The 25,611-nt window shown below is 33.7% G+C and overlaps 2 protein-coding genes and 1 non-coding gene across 3 annotated transcripts; 2 read left to right on the top strand and 1 right to left on the bottom strand.

Annotated features, from left to right (window-relative positions):
• The first annotated feature begins 120 nt into the window (after nt 1–120).
• Nucleotides 121–5,521, top strand: LOC132546654 (prohibitin-2-like). Its single transcript, XM_060210375.1, has 8 exons — nt 121–293; nt 792–873; nt 1,372–1,451; nt 1,753–1,877; nt 2,181–2,366; nt 2,865–2,972; nt 4,284–4,361; nt 4,731–5,521. Exons 1-8 carry the CDS (start codon nt 173–175, stop codon nt 4,833–4,835), a joined length of 885 nt encoding a protein of 294 aa, XP_060066358.1. The 5' UTR covers nt 121–172; the 3' UTR covers nt 4,836–5,521.
• Nucleotides 3,632–3,902, top strand: LOC132546662 (small nucleolar RNA U85). Its single transcript, XR_009554067.1, has one exon. It is a non-coding gene; the product is annotated as a small nucleolar RNA U85 (small nucleolar RNA).
• A 10,755-nt stretch (nt 5,522–16,276) lies between the features above and the next one.
• On the bottom strand, nt 16,277–22,558 carry LOC132546659 (thymidine kinase 2, mitochondrial-like). The gene is made up of 10 exons (XM_060210383.1): nt 22,531–22,558; nt 22,015–22,073; nt 21,368–21,442; nt 21,038–21,091; nt 20,388–20,477; nt 19,620–19,693; nt 19,202–19,290; nt 18,458–18,537; nt 17,402–17,482; nt 16,277–16,360 (listed from the first exon to the last, which is right to left on the bottom strand). Exons 1-10 carry the CDS (start codon nt 22,556–22,558, stop codon nt 16,277–16,279), a joined length of 714 nt encoding a protein of 237 aa, XP_060066366.1.
• Between the last annotated feature and the right edge of the window lie 3,053 nt (nt 22,559–25,611).

The raw sequence follows: 25,611 nt of genomic DNA on the forward strand, positions 1-25,611 counted from the left end.
ACGCGAGAAGCGTTTGTGTGCTTGCGATTTGTATCTTTTCATGTAAAACTCGTCCCCATTGTCACAGTGCTTAAATGTCAGCCGAGTTGACTTTCGAAAACTCGCAAAGGACGAGACTTTACCACACGTGGATTCCGAGGTCATCGCAGAATTCTACACTTAAAAGTGAAAAATGAGTTTTATGAAGGATGCACAAAAGATGATGCCAGGCGGCAAGGGTCTGAAAGCAGGAGTAGGACTTATAGCAATAGCTGGAGGTGCAATTTACGGTCTTACTCACTCGTTTTACACAGGTAAATATTGAGTTAGGTAACAGAGAAACATCTCGCACATATCCAAACTCGTCCATGCGGTTTATGTGGTGATATTTTGGGTCGAGTTGGTTTATTTTATTACCGGTCCTTAACATGTCAGTCCCAGTAACCCTCAGGTCTTACACAATATTAATATATTTTGTTAAACAAGGATAAAAGGGTTGTTGAGGGTTCACAACTTCAATGCTGACATTTAGATGCATTGATTATACATTTCCTCAGATTTATCTGAAAAGTTGCATCAGAAAATAATTCAGTATATCGTCACAGGTCTTATATAATTGTCATCTTGCAACTGTCTAAAATAATATTAGTTATATACATGTATAAATCACTGCTAAAGCAAAACAAATTGCTCCCCTCTTTCCCCCTAAAATGATATGGTGATTTTTTCCCAGGAACTCCGGTTTTCCTCCGCTACCCAAACCTGGCACATCCTTGATATGATAAGTTAATCCTGTGTTAATTATTTTACAGTTGATGGTGGTCACAGATCTATCATATTCAGTCGTATTAGTGGAGTTCAGCAAAATGTCTATCCAGAAGGACTTCATTTCAGGTAAAGTATACTAGGTTTCAGCAAATTTTGAAGCTTGACCTTATGATTTGGTGTCTTGCATATATCATTTGATGTGTAGTTAAATTTCCAAATATGTCACATAATATTATGGTTTACCTAATGTTACGGATGAGATTTGTATGTTTGGCATAAATATTATTCATCTTCAACACAAAAGGAGACCAAAAACTTCATCAAGGAAAGTATGCAAATGATTACATCTTGATGAAGTCTTGTATTCAGCATTTAGATGTCAAATTGTCTAGACACTTTTTCGTCCAAGCTGAATTCTTTCACAGTGGGCAGTCTGAGGGAAATTTAGTATTTCACTCAATTTTCATTTTAAGGGATGTTGAAATTATAAATAGTGAATTATGAAAATTGATTGAATTACACAACAGTTAAAGATAGATTCTATGCTAAATTTTTGGTGAATGTTACGTATATTGGGGCTTTAAAGATAGTATTGTTAATAAATAGTTTGTCATTGTTTTACAGAATACCATGGTTTCAGTATCCCATTATTTACGACATTAGAGCTAGACCAAGGAAGCTCTCATCACCAACTGGCAGTAAAGGTATCGGACAGTGTTGAAAGAGCATGGATAGTAGGCAGCTTGAATGCTCTTATGATTTTGAGGAAAATGGTTTGACACGAGGCTTTGCTGTGATATTAATATGTAAAGATATTATTCTGTAAGTAGAGATAACTCTGTCCCCATTACAAAGAGGTTATTGATTGTTATTCACCCAAGGGAAAGACTGATCCTCTTACCTTGGACAGGCTATTCTCACTTTTTCCAGTTTGAGATTTGCCATTTCACCCTAGAATAAAGATCATTCACTCTTATTGATGTACTGTGTTATACTATTCAACAGATTTGCAGATGGTGAACATTTCCCTGCGAGTTTTGTCTCGCCCAGACCAAAACTTTTTACCACAGATCTACCGTCAGCTAGGACAGGACTATGATGAACGTGTGCTGCCCTCTATATGTAATGAGGTAAAGTAACATGGAAGTTTTGAAAATTTATATAGCTCCATTAGTTTTCACTTTTTATTTGGAAAAAATTACTGATGCAACATTATATAGAATTGTAAACTTTGGTGTGAAAAATCCTTGAAAAAAATTATCGAACATTTTTTTGAGGTGTTTAATTGTGGGAAAATTTAGGAGACTACAACTAGATAGTTCATCGTTTCTGGGGAATTCATTTTACTTAAATTTGAACATTTTTCTATTGTCAGAATAAAGATTTATGTATTTTCTCTTAATTTGTTAATATTCCTTGGTTTTTGTGTACAGGTGCTGAAGTCTGTGGTAGCCAAGTTTAATGCCTCACAGCTCATCACACAACGTCAACAGGTCAGTATGCTGATACGACAAGAGCTGCTTGACCGTGCCCGTGACTTCCATCTCATTCTTGATGATGTGTCCATCACAGAGCTCAGCTTTGGCAAGGAATATACTGCAGCTGTTGAAGCAAAACAGGTATATTATATGTTTATAATTACTTCTAAAGGAGTGCTGACCTTGAAAGGTCATACATTTTGCGAACCACAAAAAATGATTGACGTCAGGATGACATCATTATTTTTCAAGCAGAAATAGAGAAAATGCTTATAGTAAAGGGCATTTGAATGAAACATGATTTTGAAAATAAAATAAGAAAACAAAAATATGAAAACTTCAAATTGAAAATAACTGTTATAATGAGGAAGGTAAAAAAAATACAATACAGACTATTACTGTCTGTCACAAGTCTTAAATATTCCTTTGGTAACTTAGATTGAGATATATGTATGATTGTATATAACTTTCCTAATGATTTGTCAGTGAAAAATATATATTGGCCTTTTCATGGTAGAAGACCTGATTGGATTGAATGATTTTTTTTAAAAGTATATTCTGACGGGAAATAGTTCTATATAGATTCCAAATTCTTTCAACAAAAACAAATTGATTAAACAAATTTATTTCCGGAAATAGGTAGCACAACAAGAAGCACAGAGGGCACAGTTTATTGTGGAGAAAGCAAAACAGGAAAAACAACAGAAGATTGTCCAGGCGACCGGAGAAGCTGAAGCAGCCAAACTTATATCCTTTTATCACATCAATCTACAATCGGTCATTTTGGGTCACAACACTCTGTGAATACATGGTGATATTCTCACTGTACTGGTTATATTCTGTGTTGTTTCTTATATCCTAATACAATTAAGGGTACGGTAAATCACTTATATTTCGGATGGGATTTATTTTCGCATTAATACGCAAGTAGAGTCAATGGCAAATTTAAATCAATTATGATCATTTGTACAGAAATAATTCTTGATGACACCCATATTGATTCACTTGCCAATATGGAGTCCATATGGCTCATCAACTGTGAATTTAAAAGTCATTTCTAGATCACCATTTGGGAACTCATGTATTCAACAATGTCACGAAATTAAGAATTCATGAAATCTTACTGATTTTTCAGTATTTTTCATGTCCCAACGTAGAAACGACTGTGTAATGTTTATGGAAAAAGAAAACATTTATGAAGCATATTTCACTCGCAAGTCACTTAAAATGTATCAAATAATTGTTGTAGGGAAAACACTTCGATATTTTCGTATTTGATTCTGACATTGGATTTTTAGGAATATATTTGTAATTGAAGTAATTTTTCCCTTCATTATTTCTAAAATACGGAGAAATTATTGATGTTTTAAGTTTTTTTGTGCATAAGGGATAGCTTGCACTAGTCTGTCAAGTGATGAAGATTAGCACCAGGAGGTCAACTGGAGAAAAACCAGAGTATCTTATCATTGTCTGTAATCTTGATAGGTGTGACTGAAACTGCACGCTTGTTGTAAGGCCGGACATAGAGAAGGGGCCAGGATTTGTTGACTCTGCAGCAAAAGTATGTTCCAGGGTAATTTTCCTGGCAGACAGGGTGGGTGGGGAGGAGTGGGGGTGGGGCAACTTTACCCGTTTGACCAGTGACCAATGACATTTTTCTTTAGTAATCTGATGGCAGACTTGTGTAACGAGATGTTTACATACTCAGTATGGGTTTGTTTTTGGCAGAACCATATTTATGTTAGCCCAAGGGCCCAACGCATTGGTCAAAGTTGGAAGGATGGGAAAAGTACAGAACAATGAAATAATGTTAGTTTGTGCTGATAAATATAGTGGACAATGTATTACTCATTTTCCAGGTATAGTTTGTAGTGATAAATATGGATGGACTTATTAACTCATTTTCCAGGCATGAGCTGGATACATACAGTAAACATCTTGTAGTCTTACTTTTAAAACTTTTGAAAAGGAAGGTTAGGGATTAAAATAAATACAGTCTTGAACTCAATCTCCTTCGTTTAAATGAATTGTTTTATTTTTTCCTTAACATTGATGAACATTGGAGAATCCATATCCACGAACCCTGGTTACTTGAAACTGAGAAAGATCCGTGCTGCCCAAAGTATTGCCAGAACAGTAAGTCTTCAAAACATCCCAAAAATGTTTTCACCAGAAATAAGACCCTGAATATTCATTTTCCAAGGGTTTAATTTCCAATAAATAAAAAAAATGCTGAAAACCCTAAAATGTCATCAAAACATAGACTGCTAATGTAAACAAAGTATTATGTTATTTTATGTAATGAAATGTTATGTTCCAAATTATAATTAAGTTAAGTTTCAAGAGTATTGCTGAAACAACAAGTTCTCGAGGCATTTTTACAAATGTTAACTTTTCTGCTACATTGGTAAAATTAAGAAGGTTTTAATCAGTCAAGAAAAAAAATAACCGAAAAATGATTATTAATTAATTTTTCTGATATTTCTTTTTTTTATTATTTTTTAGGTCTCTGCTTCACAAAACAGAGTATACTTGAATGCTGGAAACCTTATGTTGAACTTGAGTGATAAGGACTTTGATTCAGAGTTCAAGAACTTCAAAAAGTCATAGAAGTATGGACAAACGTGCTGGCATGTAATCTGCTTCATCGTACAAATTCCAGTACAGAATGGCAGAACAAGAAAAGCACTATCAACCATTTTCCAAATTAATTGTGTGTTATAGATATGGATGTTATTGTGTGAAAGGATGGCTATACCGCAGACCGAAAATAAATCAAAGAGGATCATGACATAAATATACAACTTTATAATGTAGTACTGGATTAGTGGACATTGTGATTTGATGTAATTTTAAGTATAACTACTGTATGATATATCTACTCAGTAAGTGTATTTCTCAAATGAATTGCTCTTTGTGAACAGACTTGCCTCTTTTCCATGGAACACCATGTTACAAAATGTTGCATATGTATAAATTTATCAAGAGAGGAATCACAAATAGATTAATCAAAATATTTACAAAATGTCAACAAATATATCGAAGTGTGGAAGTTAAGCCCAAACACAACAGAACAAGGATAAGTCATTATCGGTTTTTGCAAATAAGTTCGTCACAGTGACAGCTTTTGATGCTTTTGAGTTCATCATTGGTATCCCAATGAATATTACATCAGCTTGCCAGATGTCACCGAGACTGGTTTAAAACTTGATGTATTTTACAAGTCAAGGTCATCAAAATCATAACTGTTGTTGTAGATTCTGTGATTGGTGAATAAAAGATAAACATTTATTAAAGTGTGTTATGTGTTTTATACAACGCTCACATGCTTATTTCATATTTCCTGATGGTCTCCTTCTGCGCCCCGATAATTTACCAGGTCTACTGTTGATTTTGATTTGCTAGTATTTGTTTCTTAACCCAGGGGATATATAGAATTACCTCCCTTTGGTGTTATTAATTTTAAACACAGAATTGTGGCTAGAATTGTATACCAATTTGACATTCCTTTTCATGAGAAAATTAATTACAATATGATATATAGAATATTCAAGATCAGTGATGAAGGTCATTTTAGGTAATTAAACAAAATTGGATTTGTATAAAGAAACCATTATCAGATTTTGCTTAAACGTGCATGTTTTCATCAGATGTAAATATTTGTTGTCATGGTCAAAGTTTTATGGTTGCTTTGTTTTCTATAAATAGATTTTCAATAAGATTTGGAGAAAAACCATTCCATTAAGTAAAACATACTTTGCATGCATACCGAAGGACACTTGAAATAGAGTAGTAAAAATTTAACTTAAATTACATCAAACTGTCACACACGGACATTGATAAATCACATCCAAGATCAGATGTTTTGTGAGGGGATGCTTGGCTTTCCACAACCCTGTTATAAATACCCAATTATTGCCAGCTTGAAATATTTTTAGAAATGATATCATTTAGGCAAGTACAATGGGGGTGTTTTGACCTTTTCATGTTTGAATAAGAAATTTAAATGTACTGCTTTTGAAGTCTTAACTTGAAACGGGAATTCAATTATAGATTTTGAGCAGAAATTATTAGTGCATAAGTTTCACATTCACAATTTCAAAAACAGGTTTTTGGTTGAGGTGAAGATTCTGGTTTAAGGTATTGTGTGATATTATTTTCTCTAGATCAAGATAGCTAGTGAACTTATGGGAGTATGCAGAGTTTGTGCAACATTTCAAAATCTTCCTTACGTCGGAATATACAAGACAAGGGGAGATTACCCCATGTCACCCTCAATAATTACCTATCTCATGCCTTTATTGGCCTCTGTACATACAAGGTTTTCCAATGTTTATATAACATAATAGAAGTGTTGACGTGATGTTATACCACTTGTGACAAGTCCTTCTTCCCCTGCATTAGGAAGGGGTTTGTGAAAGAAAAAGGAAATCTACTAGACATGTTTATACACTTGTTCAAGGTGAGAGAAACGGAATTCTCTTACCTTGGTCAGGTAAATCCAGTTTCTACAGATGTGAGATTTCCTCATCGCCAAAAGTTTAGACAAGGGGAATCCCCAGTCAGGACAATATGACGTCACAGTAACAATTCACTGTCACATCAACATTTAGAAAACATAATAATGTAAGACAGTAGGGTAAGAAAAAAAAATCATTCATCATAATGTATGGCCCTATTAGAACACAAGATACTTCCAGTATATTTTGAGAAACAATTACCCAAATAGAAAATGGTCTCTTGTTCCTTGTAGTTTTTAGATAAATCATGTATAATGACTAATCCTAGGTATGACATTTCAAAACAATTCATCCAGTATTTGAGAAATTGCAAGAATTGTTTAAGGACTAGCAGAAATACCAGACAAAAGGAGATTTGAACAGAAAACAACACAACATGTTACAATCTGACAAATTTTATTACTTTCAAATCCATCAACAGAGACTGTTGAAACAAGATAGCTGCCGTTGGAAGGGTACAATAACTACAGTAGATATAGCTACTGTAGGCAGAAAAACAAGTACGACAATGTGACTGACATCTAACAAAACCTTACAGTTCTACAAATTCATCCGTAAAAATACTGACAAAATACAGGCACACTATTATATTTCTTTGCCAACTTTCATGAAACAGATATGAAATAAAGGATTATGTGTTAAATCTAAAATATATTTCCAAAATTGATATATTATCTTTATTGTGATATGAACCTGTCAAAACTTGTTGACAAATAGCTGTGGCATTGATGTCCTTAAATTTCCTGTGGTCATGTTCTTTTGAAAAGTATCCTATTGAACGCTCTCAACATGCTCAAGTGAAGCATCATTTTCAAATTCTTTTGCCAATTTTTAAAACCAAACTTGTAGGTTAAGGCAGTTCTTGTCAAGTAGGTCACCAAAGAATATTAACTGTTAAAATTCTGTTGCTCCAAAAATCTTTTTACTTCATTTCATAGAATTCAGGATCATTGTTGAAATGAAGACTTCGAAAAAAATTTATGTTTAAAATGAAGAATTTCTTTAACTCCATATCTTATTGATTTAAGTCATAATGAAAGTATTATTAACAATGTCAAAAAATAAAATAAAAAAATTCTTAAACTGCCAGTGAATTTAACTACTCAAATGATGTTTCATAGATTTTTTTTCAAAAACGATCTATAAAAGGCTTAAATTCACACCATAGTTGGAATGAGTTGGCAATCTTGTATATAACACTGGTCATTCAGTTTTGCAATAAGACAATATATTTTTGATAAAATATTTATCAACTTAGGTATTGAATGAACTGTATAAATTTAAATCAAGATATGTTGTAGCACTCTTAATCATTCAACTCAATGCAGCTGACAAAATGATAATTGATATAATTAACAAATACATTCTTACCATCCACCTGTAGATACACTTTCAGACAAGCTGCTTTATCACAGAGAAGCATGCACAGAGAAATAAAATAATGTCAAATGTTTAAAAAGCCACAATAGAAACAGTCATCTTCATAAAAAAATTCCTTTTCTCCAGTTCTGAAAATAATAATTCACGTGTTTTAATGGAGCAATTTAAGAAAAAAAAAAAAAAATATATATATAAATAAATTCTTATTACAGATCATTTCGTCTGTATGTTAATTCTAAAAATGAAAATCATTTATTCATGATAAAAGCCAATTTTAATTGCAGATAAATTTATTTTTATGTTAATTCTAAAAATTTCAATTATTCATATTTATGATAAATTTGACATTATTTTACCTCCCACTTTTAATTGGGACCAAAACAAAACAGCACAAATAAACTTGCATCACCCATGTACACACACCTATTACATTTTCTGGCTTGAGACTGAATCTTTCACATGTTAATTTCTATAAACTAATATTTCATATTTACAAAGCTCCTCAGAACATAACAATATCAAAAAGTATTTCAGATATTGAAATGTAATGACATTACAACACATATAAAACATGGATGATAATTGAGATTTTTCACTTACTTAAAAATATTGAAATTCTTCCTTTCCACAAGATAAATTGTTCTAAAACACTATGCTTAAGGAATCACTAAAACACAAAAATTTCTATTTTTTACAAGTATAAAATCATTGAATACAATAATTTCTACTTTTTGTTTATAGTGTACTAAAACATACCACCACCTAAACGATTACAGGTGTTAGTACTAAAGTTTAATTCATAATAATTTATCACTAATGCTTATTTTACAAGCAGGAGTACATTTTGCAATGAAAAGCAGTACCTATGATTAAATTACATATTTAAACAAAATGTTGAAATATTTCACCACTGAAATATGTACATATCAATGTCATAGTTGCTAAGGGTTGTTTTTCTTGATGTTGTGATAACATGCATCTTCTACACATAATTTTATTTATATATAGTAAGTATATATCAATATGTTTATTTGAATAGCAAAATGTTAAGCTGATATATTTGAAAAAATGAATTCATTCCCTTGAAGAGCTTTTAACAGTGAAAGGCAGTGAGAATATGCCTCCTTGTATTCTTAAAATCTTTGCATGTACAGTACATATTCACATATACCAATTATCAACATATAATCCTGCAGTTGAACCCATAGTAACTAAAAAATATTCTATGTGTGATCGGTATTGCCTCACTAAGCAATGCAAGATCAAAAACAAAGGGCGATAACTCTGAATAAGGAAAGCAACTAAATTTTAGCTTACAAGACTTCACTATATCAGATATAAAGATGTACTCCTGTAAAACAAGTTAAAGTCTTACCAAATGGTAGCACTCTTTGAATGACGAGTTTATACTTTATACATATACTCGGAAATACTATCTTTAGTTTGAAAACATCTCACCAGGCACTCGATGCCATATTAGGAAATAGAGAAAATATTTGATAACTGTAGAAGACAAGTAATGGGTGTAAGAGACTTTTGTTAATTGTTGGTGATGAGTATAGGATAAACCTATACAGAGTTATAAATGGACTGTAACCTATTAATTCCTTCTTGGTGCACTCAACAATGATTTACAGGCCTCAGATATTTGTGTCAAGACTTTTGCTTCTGCTTTCCTAAATGTTAACCCACCATGTCTGTATAGCATTTCAAATTTTGAAAACAGTGGTCTGGACTAGCACAGAAAACTCTTATGAAAACTACTGCCCTTGTATTGCATGATCAGTCTTAAGTATACAAATGTATACCAGGTAACACTGGCCACAGTAAAGGAACTCCCAAAATTCCTGATCTAGCAGGGAAAGGTTTTTCTGCATCATCTGAAGAGAACCCAACAGTCAAAATTTGGAAGTTGTAGGAGCGAATGTTGGACATGGTACAAACTTGTTTCTGATGTTGTATGTAGATTGATCAAGACTATCACTAGTTTCATTGACGAGGTTTAACATTCAGCGTGGAACTCTCCTTGAAAAGTTGATCAAATAATACATACATACTTCTCATAACATAAGTAAAATCAATATAGATACAGCTTAATCTATATCGAAAGCAACGAAACAGCACTAAAACATATTGGTACAAAATATTCAATTCATCTTATATACAGAATATCTATATACAATTGTTTATTGTTAATTTCTACTGTTGTTTATTCACAGATACCCCTACGATACACATCACTTCCTCTTTTGATATAAATACATGTTCTACATAAAACAAAGACATGATCAATTGCTTAATCTGAGTAGGTACTTAAAATTAGACAAAAGTTGTATTTTTTTTAATCAACTAAAATACCTAGAAAACTTGATAAAAAGGAAACCACCTTTCACTGGAAATAATTTGAACTTCTTGAAATTTAATACAATTAAAGTGTCATGTGATATTATGACATTGCCAAATGACATATACAACAAGATCAATGTATATGTATCTATTAACTTTGAAACAGTTGAAATTTTATCTTTGAAAATCAAATGTTGGAGAAAAAAGATGTGTACCGACTGACTTTTAGCAATGACCTGCTGCTGTGTTCAAGGTCTTAATATATACCAATATTGGACAGTGTGACAGTTGATGAATGAAGTAAATATTAAAACCGATAGCTAAACTAGCAAATGCATGAATACAAGTACTGAAAACTGTGCTGAATTTGATAATGTACTTTTAAGTACCGAAATGATGTTTGGAGATGATGTACGTAGTGATGATGTATGGATATGATGATGTACGGAGATGATGTACAGAGATGATGTATGGAGATGATGATGTACAGAGATGATGTATGGAGATGATGATGTACGGAGATGATGTATGGAGATGATGATGTACGGAGATTATGATGTATGGAGATGATGATGTACGGAGTGATGATGTATGGATATGATGATGTACGGAGATGATGTACAGAGATGATGTATGGAGATGATGATGTACAGAGATGATGTATGGAGATGATGATGTACGGAGATGATGATGTATGGAGATGATGATGTACGGAGATTATGATGTACGGAGATGATGATGTACGGAGATGATGATGTACGGAGATGATGATGTACGGAGATGATGTATGGAGATGATGATGTACGGAGATTATGATGTATGGAGATGATGATGTACGGAGATGATGATGTACGGAGATTATGATGTACGGAGATGATGATGTTTGGAGATGATGTACGTAGTGATGATGTATGGAGATGATGATATTTGGAGATGATGTACGTAGTGATGATGTATGGATATGATGATGTACAAAGATGATGATGATGTTTGGAGATGAGGATGTACGGAGATGATGATGTATAGAGATGATGTATGGAGATGATGATGTTTGGAGATGATGATGTATGGATATGATGATGTACAAAGATGATGATGATGTATGGAGATGATGATGTACAGGGATGATGATGTTTGGAGATGATGTATGGAGATGATGATGTATGGATATGATGATGTTTGGAGATGATGATGTATGGATATGATGATGTACAAAGATGATGATGATGTATGGAGATGATGATGTATGGAGATGATGATGTACAGAGATGATGATGTATGGAGATGATGATGTACAGAGATGATGATGTATGGAGATGATGATGTACAGGGATGATGATGTTTGGAGATGATGTACGGAGATGATGATGTTTGGAGATGATGTACGGAGATGATGATGTACAGAGATGATGATGTATGGAGATGATGATGTACGGAGATGATGATGTTTGGAGATGATGTATGTAGTGATGATGTATGGATATGATGATGTACAGAGATGATGTATGGAGATGATGATGTACGGAGATGATGATGTATGGAGATGATGTATGGAGATGATGATGTACGGAGATGATGATGTATAGAGATGATGATGTTTGGAGATGATGTATGGAGATGGATGATGATATACGGAGATGATGATGTACAGAGATGATGTATGGAGATGATGATGTACGGAGATTATGATGTATGGAGATGATGATGTTTGGAGATGATGTATGGAGATGGATGATGATATACGGAGATGATGATGTACAGAGATGATGATGTACGGAGATGATGATGTATGAAGATGATGTACGGAGATGATGATGTATGGAGATGATGATGTACGGATTGATGATGTATGGATATGATGATGATGTACGGAGATGATGATGTACACAGATGATGATGTTAGGAGATGATGATGTACGGAGATGATGATGCACGGATTGATGATGTATGGATATGATGATGATGTACGGAGATGATGATGTACACAGATGATGATGTATGGAGATGATGATGTACACAGATGATGATGTTAGGAGATGTTGATGTATGGAGATGATGATGTTTGGAGATGATGTACGGGATGATGATGTACGGAGTGATGATGTATGGAGATGATGATGTTAGGAGATGATGATGTATGGAGATGGATGATGATATACGGAGATGATGATGTATGAAGATGATGTACGGAGATGATGTATGGAGATGATGATGTTTGGAGATGATGATGTATGGAGATGATGATGTACAGGGATGATGATGTACAGGGATGATGATGTATAGAGATGATGATGTACGGAGATGATGATGTACAGAGATGATGATGTACGGAGATGATGATGTACAGAGATGATGATGTACGGAGATGATGATGTACGGAGATGATGATGTACAGAGATGATGATGTACGGAGATGATGATGTACAGAGATGATGATGTATGGAGATGATGATGTACAGAGATGATGATGTATGGAGATGATGATGTACAGAGATGATGATGTACGGAGATGATGATGTACAGAGATGATGATGTACGGAGATGATGATGTACAGAGAAGATGATGTATGGAGATGATGATGTACAGAGATGATGATGTATGGAGATGATGATGTACAGAGATGATGATGTACGGAGATGATGATGTACAGAGATAATGATGTACAGAGATGATGATGTATGAAGATGATGTAAGGAGATGATGATGTACAGATATGATTATGTACAAAGATGATGACGTACGGAGGTAATGTATGGAGATGATGATGTACGGAGATGATGGTGTATCGAGATGATGATGTATGAAGATGATGATGTATGGAGATGATGATGTACGGAGATGTGATGTATGGAGATGATGGTACAGAGATGATGATGTATGAAGATGATGATGTACGGAGATGATGTATGGAGATGATGATGTACGGATTGATGATGTATGGATATGATGATGATGTACGGAGATGATGATGTACGGAGATGTGATGTATGGAGATGATGATGTACGGAGATGTGATGTATGGAGATGATGGTACAGAGATGATGATGTATGAAGATGATGATGTACGGAGATGATTATGTATGGAGATGATGATGAACAAAGATGATGATGTTTGGAGATGACGATGTTTGGAGATGATGATGTATGGAGATGTGATGTATGGAGATGACGATGTTTGGAGATGATGATGTATGGAGATGTGATGTATGGAGATGATGGTACAGAGATGATGATGTATGGAGATGATGTACGAGGTGATGTACGAGATGATGATGTACAGAGATACGGAGATAATGATGTACGGAGATGATGATGTATGGAGATGATGATGTACAGGGATGATGATGTATAGAGATGATGATGTACGGAGATGATGATGTACAGAGATGATGATGTATGGAGATGATGATGTACAAAGATGATGATGTACAGGGATGATGATGTACAGAGATGATGATGTATGAAGATGATGTAAGGAGATGATGATGTACAGATATGATTATGTACAAAGATGATGATGTACGGAGGTAATGTATGGAGATGATGATGTACGGAGATGATGGTGTATCGAGATGATGATGTATGAAGATGATGATGTATGGAGATGATGATGTACGGAGATGTGATGTATGGAGATGATGGTACAGAGATGATGATGTATGAAGATGATGATGTACGGAGATGATGTATGGAGATGATGATGTACGGATTGATGATGTATGGATATGATGATGATGTACGGAGATGATGATGTACGGAGATGTGATGTATGGAGATGATGATGTACGGAGATGTGATGTATGGAGATGATGGTACAGAGATGATGATGTATGAAGATGATGATGTACGGAGATGATTATGTATGGAGATGATGATGAACAAAGATGATGATGTTTGGAGATGACGATGTTTGGAGATGATGATGTATGGAGATGTGATGTATGGAGATGATGGTACAGAGATGATGATGTATGGAGATGATGATGTTTGGAGATGATGATGTACGGGATGATGATGTACGGAGTGATGATGTATGGAGATGATGATGTATGGAGATATGATGTATGGAGATGATGGTACAGAGATGATGATGTACAGAAATGATGTTTGGAGATGATGATGATGTATGGAGATGATGATGATGTACGGAGATGATGATGTATGGAGATGATGATGTACGGAGATGATGATGTACGGAGATGTGATGTATGGAGATGATGGTACAGAGATGATGATGTATGAAGATGATGATGTACGGAGATGATTATGTATGGAGATGATGATGTTTGGAGATGATGATGTTTGGAGATGATGATGATTGGAGATGATGATGTATGGAGATGATGGTACAGAGATGATGATGTACAGAAATGATGTTTGGAGATGATGATGATGTTTGGAGATGATGATGTTTGGAGATGATGATGATGATGATGATGATGATGATGATGATGATGATGATGATGATGATGATGATGATGATGATGATGATGATGATGATTTAATTACTACACCTGTAAGAATCTGTGTTGATAAGATTATATTCAAATCTGAAACTTAGAATCTGGTGGCAGTTATTGTGTATCAAAAATATATCTGATGAAGATTTGTTTGAAAAGAAAATTGTACGAACTAACAAATAATCGGACATGGTCAACCTATTAAAATCTGATGTACAATTTTATAAAATATACGTAAAAAATATTTACATAAATAAAAAAATGAAAACATTAAATTATACAATAGTTATTGATTTTGTTGATAAAACAAAAGCAAATCTAGAGCAGTGCATCAGATTGCTGTACAAACCATCCTCTTCCCTGCAAACTTGACCCATGACCCATTACAAATAGCATTCAAACTAATGACACAATGATGTAAATACAAAATTAGTTATTTGTTAAAGGGTTTATGTTATAATGATTAATTGATCTCTTCTAAACCAAGTAGTTGATGTTAAAAAAAAAAAAAAATTACAAAAACCATAGCAAAACTATCACATTTTTATAAAAGACTTACTTAATCCCTGATTGCAATAAAAATAATAATAAAAAAAAAAAAACCCAGTCATATTAAACTTGTCACAGGCAAGTCAAGACAAAAAAGGTTCCATTGGTCTATATTAGTCTGGTTCCCACAATATAATACCACATGCTGACAACCAGCATTTGATCAACATTAACCAAAAATGGGACAAATTAATAATCCTAATTCTGATTCATATAGGAATTAATTTGATGCAGCTGTTCTGTAAATTTCCATGGATGAGTGTTCATGAACTTACGCAATTTGCATTTTTAATTTTGAAAAAATTACCATAAATGCTAAAGCATCAACATACCAGTATTCATGAATTATGGGAAATATGAAATTAGTGTTTATCTTCAAAGTTTTCACGTAAAATTTCTGTTTATCTTGTGATTTTTCAAACATCTAATATACATTTAAAAAATGTTTAATTAAAAAAAAAAGATAAAAAAAAATGTGTGATTCTAAATATTTCTACTCAGATATTTGTGATATATATATGTATTTAAATTTTTTTATCCAAAAACATCACACCATTTGGTTCCATTGCAGTGATTCATTGTAAAAATATGATTGTTATACAAAGGCAAATTTGTTTTCTTTAAAAACACAATCATATGTTCATATTTCATTTCAAAAATGCAAAATTCTTTCTAGTACATGTTAATCATTCATAATATATTATAAATGAAATATCAGAGAAACAGAAAAAAATCTCAATGATTGTTGTGACATTCATAATTTAAATGAATTAAAAACCAAGAACAATTTAATTATCATGACAATTTAGCAAATATCTCTTCTTTGGCTTCGTCAAATTTCATATACAAGTCGTTTATATCATGGTTGGCATCAATTACCTGAAAAAGAATTTCAGAAGAAATCATAACATTTCTAATTAACTGAATGATAACTGGAATCTTAAGAAGTATTTACCCGGTGAAAACAGAAATACTTAACGTGTAAAAATATTCCACAATGAAATAGAAAAGTTTGTTTTTAGCTTAGAATATTCAATGGCTGCAGAAGTTATCATAAATGGTAAAGCATCAACATGGAAGAAAGTAATATATGTACATAAATTAAGGAAAATGTGAAATTTCTGTTTATCTTCATGATTTTAGGATATTCAAGGACTGGAGAAGTTCATTTTAATAGCAAAAGTATCTATGCACTTTTTCTTGAGTCACTGCTATGTATATAAGTATACTGCACAGTGGAATGATATATGCTCATCCCAAGCCAATGAAATATTATTTATTGCATGAAAAGATTACGATAAATATTTGAAAATTATGTCAATGTCACCAGTTCTAAACCTTTTTTTTTAACACAGCAGTGACTTCAAGATCACCGTACAGGATATTCAGTGGTTTCCAACATAGTGGAGAGGGGCAGGGTTAATATTCAAGTGGTTTCATACACAGTAGTTGCAAAACATTAAAACAGGGAAATTCTGGGAAATGAGAATAGGACATTTTCAAAAAAAAAAAAAAAAAAAAGGTCAATAAAATCATTTCGCTGCAAAACATCAATTTTGCATACATTGAGGAATTTGCACATTCACAACAACTGAAATTTTTAATGATATATATATATAAAAAAAATGCAATTATCGTAATTATATTTTAGTGGAATATTTTTAACATGAAATGTGCCAAATAGAATAACTGCTCAAATATGTATATTTACAATAAGGTGGGTTTTCCTATGGAAAATTTAAAGTAAATGGGAAATCTGGAGGGGTTATTTTCAGTTCTGAGAGGCCCAAGGTTCATTGGTCCCCTACCAAGATTGTCCCGATCAAAATGAACACAACATGTAGTATTTAATTACAATGTTTTATCAATTAAAACATTAATCATTTTATCTATACCAGAAGAGGATAGCATCTGACTTACCAGGAGAGGGGCAGGAAGTTTGAATTTGTTCTGGTCTATAAGCCAGTCTTCATGTAGGGCATGAAGTGACTTTAGGTACTCCTACAATCAAAATTGTCAACTGTAAGTCAAATGTTAGGAAATTCTTAAAATTCTTCAAATCAAATTAGTCAAATTTGGGAACAACTTCTGGACAATTTTGTTGGTTGGGTTTATCGCCCTGCTTACAACGGAGTCTTGTAGTATATGATGGCTACATCACTAAACATAAGGGAAGACCAGTATGCCATTAAAAGCAATTAAGGTAAAGTACCCAGGACAAAACCATGACAGCACAAATAGGTCTGTTTCTCAGCTTCCAGAGAAATACCAACAATCACAGGCAGGGAGCTATAAATCATGCACCTAAAATCTTCACCCGCAGTTTTCTACGCAAATGCTGTATTGACCGAATAGCCCACTGCCCGTTCTCTTGACAAAGTCCATATCAAATCTGTTACTACATGTAGTAAGACGTTGACACATCAATTTTAAGATGCAAAACTACTTCAGATTTGCAAGAACAAAAGTTTATGAGGTCATGATTTCAGCATTCTCATTGTGAATTTGATGACAAATGTGCACCTTTAGTTACAAATAGTAAATTACTGAAATTCTCTCCCCAATAACCTGATAACTGCAGCATCTCTACAATCATTTGGAAGCAGGTGTGATAAACATCAAGCCAGGACATATATCTATTTCATTTTTTTAAAGGCATCACTCTCCCAGAGTGACGTCACAGATCTGAATAGAATGGTGTGGGAACCAGCTTACAGAAGACATTAACAAAATGTACCTAGTTTAAGATGGGTATAAAGCACTCCAATTTCAAAAGTACCAAGGTATATTTGTATCTAATTAAAGTTTGGCAATTTCAGGTAACAAGATCATAAAAGATATGAACCAGAAATGTACAGGTCACTGCTAGAACTCACAAGTACACAAAAAACTGACTACTCAATATAATTTATGCGAGTTAGAAAAGCACAACCTTAATAAGTCTGATAGATATAGGTGAATAGAAGCTAATCTTACAATTGGGACGCCTTTCTCCTCTTCCCTGTTTCGTAACTGGATCCTGCGTTGACACACCTCAGGATCTGCACGCAAGTATACTGAAAATGGAAATTCACGATCGTAAAATATTGCACTTGCAAGGTCATAGACAGAGCAATGTATTTACATTGCCATAAGCAACAGAACAAGGTATTTTCTCTGCCAATAGCAACGGCCAGGGTGAAATGATAGGGCTGTTGACAAGATGTTTTTATAGTGCTGTCACAATGAAATGCCATAATCTGGACATGAAAGTAAGACACTCCATCCATTCACATTATACTGATGAGACACAGTACAAATTTTGTGGTATATAGGGTTATCAACTGTTTGTAAATGTTTAGCATGCTGTGTGACAGTTATCCAATGCCGGCTATACCATTACCTAAATACAGGAGACAGATAAACCATTTCACAGGAGTGTTTTTGTACAAATCAATTTATTACAAGTTGACACCTGAAAGAACTGTTTCGTGTTATTTTTACACCTGGCTTTTACTGCAGAATTTGGGACAAACTATGGGCTCAATTCCCAATTACACAACTCTTATACTTGTTTTTTGAACGGTGGGATTGCTTTTGAATAAGGCCCCCACCAAAAATGGGGAGACGAAGAACATGGTTTTCCCGAGATAACAGACACCCTATAAAAAGAAAATCAAAGCAAAAATCATGTTTGTGTTGTTTTAAAACAGTATTTGGACAAACCACACAGCAACTTACCAATCAGATCAACATTGGTGTCCTCGTTTTTTGTAATCCATCCATAGAACTCTGACAGGATGGCGTAGTCGACTTCAGGCATCAGACCACTAAACATAAAATCAGTTGCAGATATCAGTAACAAAGTGATAATAATATGTAGACTTTGAATTGGTTTAGCAGAAATGTGGATGTAGTATATATATATATATAATCCAAATGATTGACTGCCAATAGGGCCAAATAAAACATGTTTCTGGCAGATCTACCTATTTTTATATTTTGTGCCTATCCAAAACTTTTTCACAGCAAAGTCTATAAAAAGTTTTACGCATGCAAAACATCTACAAGGAAAGCAATTTTAATCCAAGACGCAACGTCATTACAACTCAGTTTTTTTGAAAGGTAAGTTATTCAGTTTAAAATAAAGTAGCCTTACCCTCTGTATAGATTTTCTACAAAGCAGTTTCTGGCGCTGAATAGTGATCTTTCCATCATTTTCACACTTTTATTCTGAAACATATAAAATAATGATTAACCTGCAAAGTTTACTGTTGATAACCTAGCCAAAACTGTTTTACATACAGATAACCCGAGATATCACCTACATTGTAAATAATTTTCCATCAAGTATTTTAAATACTGATACCCTCATTCTAAAGACCCGCGATATCATCTCAATCATATATACTTGTCCATGGAGTATTCTATATACTGTTACCCTCATCCTAAAGACCCCAAGTTATCATCTACATCATATATAAATTTTCATGAGAATAGCAAGTGTTTGGCTTATAGTCTTAACAAAAATGAACAAGAGGGAGGATGGTGGTCACAACCCTCTGACTGTGGGCTATATATACAAAACCAGTGGTTGCATTTAGATGTTCCTATAACATTCAGAAGCACTGATATTACATATAGCAATTTAAAGCACAGAGGACTCCATTTAATCTGAAAAGGACCCTATATGTAAGATACTTTGTGCAAACCCTGACTTGAAATAGAGGAGTGCTGAACCTCTGGAAAAGCACCAGCAGTCATTTCTAGTTATATCATCAATTACAAAAATACAATAGAAATGTTTCTTAAATGTTGGTAATGCAAGTGAATGTAACAAAAAAAAAAAAAAAAATTGAAAAAATTCATATTTTTTCCCCAACATATGATTTCTAATTTATATTCAATATTGGGTTGAAATACAAACCTTGTTCTGTCTATGGCCCTCTGCCATGGTAAGTTGTACATAAGACTGGAAGGCAAGGCTCCAACGAGAGGCATCCTTGTACATCAGATCCTATCAACCAAAGTCAGACCATGTTATATAACAAATTCATGAGCTATGTGTTATATAATTTCTATGAATTTTCTGGGAATAGCCGCTTTATAGTATACACTAGTTCAAACAACATGAAATATTACCAAGAATTGTATCTTGTTCTGCAGATTCCTGTGGAGCTGATAAAGAACCTTAATCCTACCAATGAATACATGATATTTATTCATAATTCCCAAAACTTACTTTTACTTTGGAAGATATCCTTTCTAAGTGATATTTTTTCTCCAAACACAGAAAGGCTCCATAAAAAAAAAAAAAAAACTAAACTAAACTCATATTTAGAAAATTTCAATCGTTGGAGCTTACTTATTTGACAGATAAACAAATTTAAAATCACCTTTCTTGATTTCATAGCAAGTTTAACCATCGTATGGTTTAAATGTCAAAATTTGGAGAAAATGGAACTTTACTGTGTCAATAAAATCCATGTTTTCTATAAATATTCAATATTATTTTGGGTTCTGATTTAAAAGCAGTTTGCTGGTATTTATTGCTTAACAGTACAACATCTAACTTACTAGAGTGTTATAACCATCCACATCCTTCCATTTACTGACTGGTTCCGGTATAACCTGTTCATAAACAACCAAATCCTCAATCTATTGAATGCTCAAGTTTATAAAGTCACAGGGCATAATGATTTCAGAATATTGTATCATTTGAGTTTGCATATTCAACTTTATAGACTAAATATTTATTTGTCTCTGTTGACCATAATACAAAATAAGAATGTAAATATTTTACAGTTTTAACTACAAGACTTCTCGGAATTTTTTTTAAGTCAATAACAGCTTCCATTCTTTATTGAACTTGTAAAACATATTAAACAATATTGTTGGAATAAATACCTCAACTTCTGGGAACTTTTTAAAGTACTGCAGGAATGTAGACTTGCCACTCCCTATGTTTCCCTCTACTGCCACCTGTAACATTTATTACCATGTCAGCAATGCTTTCATGTAAATATATAAAAATGATTTTTTTTATGGCATACATGTAATATGTTTATGACAAGTTTTTCTCAGATGAATGTAAAAAAAATCCTGAGGATTTTTGCCATTTGCTATAACTTGGAATAATAAATGAAATATTTCGTTTTTGAAAAAATAATCTGATATACTGTTCAACTTAATTGCTTGTGATAAAAAATATATAAAAGAACTCCCAAATTACACCGATATAAATTCTATCTATCATATGATATCCAATCCAATAATTTATTGTTATTTTCATTTTTCAGACACATCTACACGTGAAACTTTTTCGTCTTCGCCACAACTGTGTAGCGTGGCCTTTATAAGTAATCGACAAATTCTAGCAGAAATTGTACACTCAATAAAAAAAGCAATGATCATAACTTTTTAAATTAATGAAAATATGAGAAAATAAATGGCGACTTTCTTATCTGACATCTTTCAACTTTTTGAATCACAAATTTGTACAAAAAATGTTTTTATTGCGTGACTTTGTTAGCATTATCTAAATATAGCCTTACAGTGATAGAGTCTTTTGTTTGAGGCCCGTTTACAATAGCGCGGCATCTCTCCCGATTTTCTACAAAAAGAAAGAAAAACATATTAAATCGCAGATAAGTAAATAACCGCATCAGTGTAAACTGAAAAACGGATTTAAAATATTTCCATCAAGTGTTTTAAATTTTACAAAGAGTTGGGCCTATACTTTTTCGCGTGCACGTCGGGGAAAGAAATAAAGCATTGCCTAGATTATATTGGCACGTTCAAACTTTTGGTTGAAATTGTATTTTATGCCGTATCCAATGATTTCGAGAGTGGTCACGAGGAGAATAGAAGTTAGATCTGCGTAAAGTCTAGTACATTTTTATCGTTTTCAGCTCTATTAAACTGTCACAAAAACATATCTTTTCCGACGCTTTTTATGGAAACATGGCAATGTGCAAACAAAAATTTCTGTTAGTGCAATATCGACGGGGCTCTTTCAATCATCGGTTCAAGTGAAAACTGTTCTTCATCAATATAAATGTTTTTCTCACCCAAATTCAGCTGTTGAATTCCAATCATTTTTGCTGACTAGGTTTACCAAACACCGCCTAAACAGAAGACTCCACACCGATGCAACTTTGGCGCAAAACGCTTCGTTCACAACTCCCGCCTGTTTACATCCAATCAACCAATAAGGGCGACGTTTGTTATTCACTCCTTCGCCAATCACTGTACCGTAACAGTCCTTGTAAACCAGTATCAGATGATAATAATAGAGTTCAGCAATGACTTTTTTAAGATTTCGCAAAACAAAAAAGCAATGATTCACAGTTGTGATAACAATTTTAATCCACAGTTAATTAATTAGAAACTGTAAGGTGCACGTGCAATAAGAAACAGTAATGAGGAAAGCGAAAGTACAGTACTATTCCCGCTGGGACACGGACTCTGCGGTCTCTCGCCGGACACTACCACGCTTGACCAAGAACGAAGTGTCCGTTTTCCTTAATGGCACCAAAGAGGGGCGCCCCGCCACTTTCCTACAGCCATGCCTTCTTTACATTTGCCACGTGACCGGTTTTTTTTAAAAAGAATGATACTCCGAAATTTTCATCATGACATTTGATTACATGTCTAAAGCACTTAATTTCATAGTACGAACGGTGTTTGTTCAGTATTCGTTTAAAAAAAGAAGAAAGAAGAAAAAAAAAACCAAACAAACAACAACAACAAACAAACAAAAACAAAAATCGGGGCACTCATTATTTTGTCTGAATTGAGTGGGGGAATTGATAAAGCTGAAAGAAGAAATTGAGAAAATGAGATCAAATTTCTATTTGACTCCAACAAATATAACGTCCCTGGCTCCAATCAACATATTTTTCAGAATTATAACCTTTGCACTTCGAGGAAGTTCATATTTATTAGTGTTCATTCATTTTCTCACAAATGGTTTTCATGATGGATGTTGGGCTGGAATTCGACGTATACCTGAAATGAAGCAGGTCAAGCTAATTTTTCCTTAGTTATAGCCCTTTACCTCAACAACATGTCATGAATATCGCTTTACCCTGATTTCATCAGCTCGTTAGATGGACGTTTTGGAATGAAAATTGGCTACATAAGTACTGGTATATTTTGCAATTGACCCATCGCCAATCGCTCCGTAGCTCCACCCACTTTCTATGGCCATGACTACTGTTGCTACGTCCGTCAAGCAATCCAGTCACTGAGACAAGATGGCGGATGCTGAGAAGACGCACGTAGCAACCTTGCAGGATTTACCGCATGATTTTTCGCTAAATTACCTAAAGGAAGTAACGATAAGCTTAAAGTCCAAACAGCAGGGATACAAATACTTCGCGGAGGGATATTTAGAGAGAGTAAGCATCGCGAAAAACAGAAATCTTGACGAACTTCAAGTCTCCGCGAGATGCTTCAGGAGTCAGAAGAAAAATGACCAGCCGCACCTACTGCATTTGGATATTATACCTGGGAGGATAACATTGTCGGATTGTACATGTGTTGCAGGGTATTGTATTAATATTTATTTCAAAATATTTATGCACGATAATAGATTGATTTTACAATTATTTGTGTTGACCAAGGCCCGATATCGGCGATGTGTGATTACATTTATATTAATATATTGTAGGTCTAATGTACTGTAAGTGATCTCCACATATCTACCTACAACTGAGTATTTGTATTAATTTGCCACCTTTTCGTAGCGTCTAAAACACAGGTAAATTATCCTCGTCGACCACCTGTAGGCTAGTCGCGAGGGTACGCGCATTTGTTTCTTTTGAAGTGCGTACTTCTGTCAGTGTCAAGTTATATAACAGTGTATACTAGACTAAAGTCGATCAGGTGTGAATGGTCTACACAGGATTGTTATTTACAGTCACTGGCCAAAAGTATAGTCGCACGTCATATTTTGACTTTATATTTCAACAAACAATGATTTATTACCCCCTTCCTCTCTCTCTCTCTTCCAGGTTCCCATCACAATGTTCAAAAAGTTTTTATAATTTGCTAGACATTGATCAATGACACTTTTCCTTAAATGGAACTCTTAAAAAAATGAACTGAATCAAAATAAAAACTTTCATGTTTATAAGCCTACAGCATTTACAGTTGTGGTTTTTAGCATTTTATTCACTCATTTATGAAAGTGCGTAGACATAAAATCACCATTGGTATTAAGAATAACTGTATGAAAAGGATATTTGTCTAGAAAGACTCCACAAATCCATTCAGTTCAACTTACTATATAAATTGACCTCTGTATAAGGTACACTTAAATATAAAAGGCATTGTTGCTCTGTCATTTTTATAGACAGGATTGACCTGTGTGTTTGTCCCCCCTAATATTTAGTTTTAGTGCCTACTTTTTGTACTTGTAAGCAATAATATGTTATAACCAGTTTGCATGTGTATTTCAAATTTGGACTAAATTGATAAATTTCAGAGCTAGTGGTTGCTGTTCCCATATCGTTGGACTAATCCAGGCACTTCAAAATTGGCAATTGATGGGATTATCTGATATTCCTAGTGAGTTGTCAAGCACAAGTCTTCCTCAGCAGTGGAGTATCCCCAGAGGTCCAAAAATCACACCGAGGTCTGTTCCCCACATTACTGTGATACAACCCAAATCAGACAGAAAGCAGAAACCACTACAAAACAAAGTCATAGACTGCAGGTATGTAATTCCATCATGGTTATCTTCATTTTATGTAAATAAGTATAATACACAAAGTCATGCAGCTGAAATAAATATTTGGTAGAAAATCATAATTTTACATACATCTTAAACATGAAATCAATATCAATTATATATATATATATATATATACCAGGTATAATAAAATAGTTAATTCTTTTGCATCTCTTTTATTTTCCATACATTTATACAAAGACATATACATTATAACATAATCATCATCAATTCCTCATTATACACATCATCAGTTATTCTGGTCATTTATTTGCAGAATTAAAACAGTAACTAGAGAAGACATAGACAATTTGAAAGCATGGACAGACTTGCCTATCAGCTACCTTGTTACCCGACCCAAAAAAACAGTCAACACAATGTTTGGAGCAGTTCCAATTGGTAGTGGACTTAGCAC

The sequence above is a fragment of the Ylistrum balloti genome, unplaced genomic scaffold (assembly GCF_031769215.1).
Source record: "Ylistrum balloti isolate Yb309-2 unplaced genomic scaffold, AGI_CSIRO_Ybal_v1 Utg369900, whole genome shotgun sequence".
Taxonomy (NCBI): domain Eukaryota; kingdom Metazoa; phylum Mollusca; class Bivalvia; order Pectinida; family Pectinidae; genus Ylistrum; species Ylistrum balloti.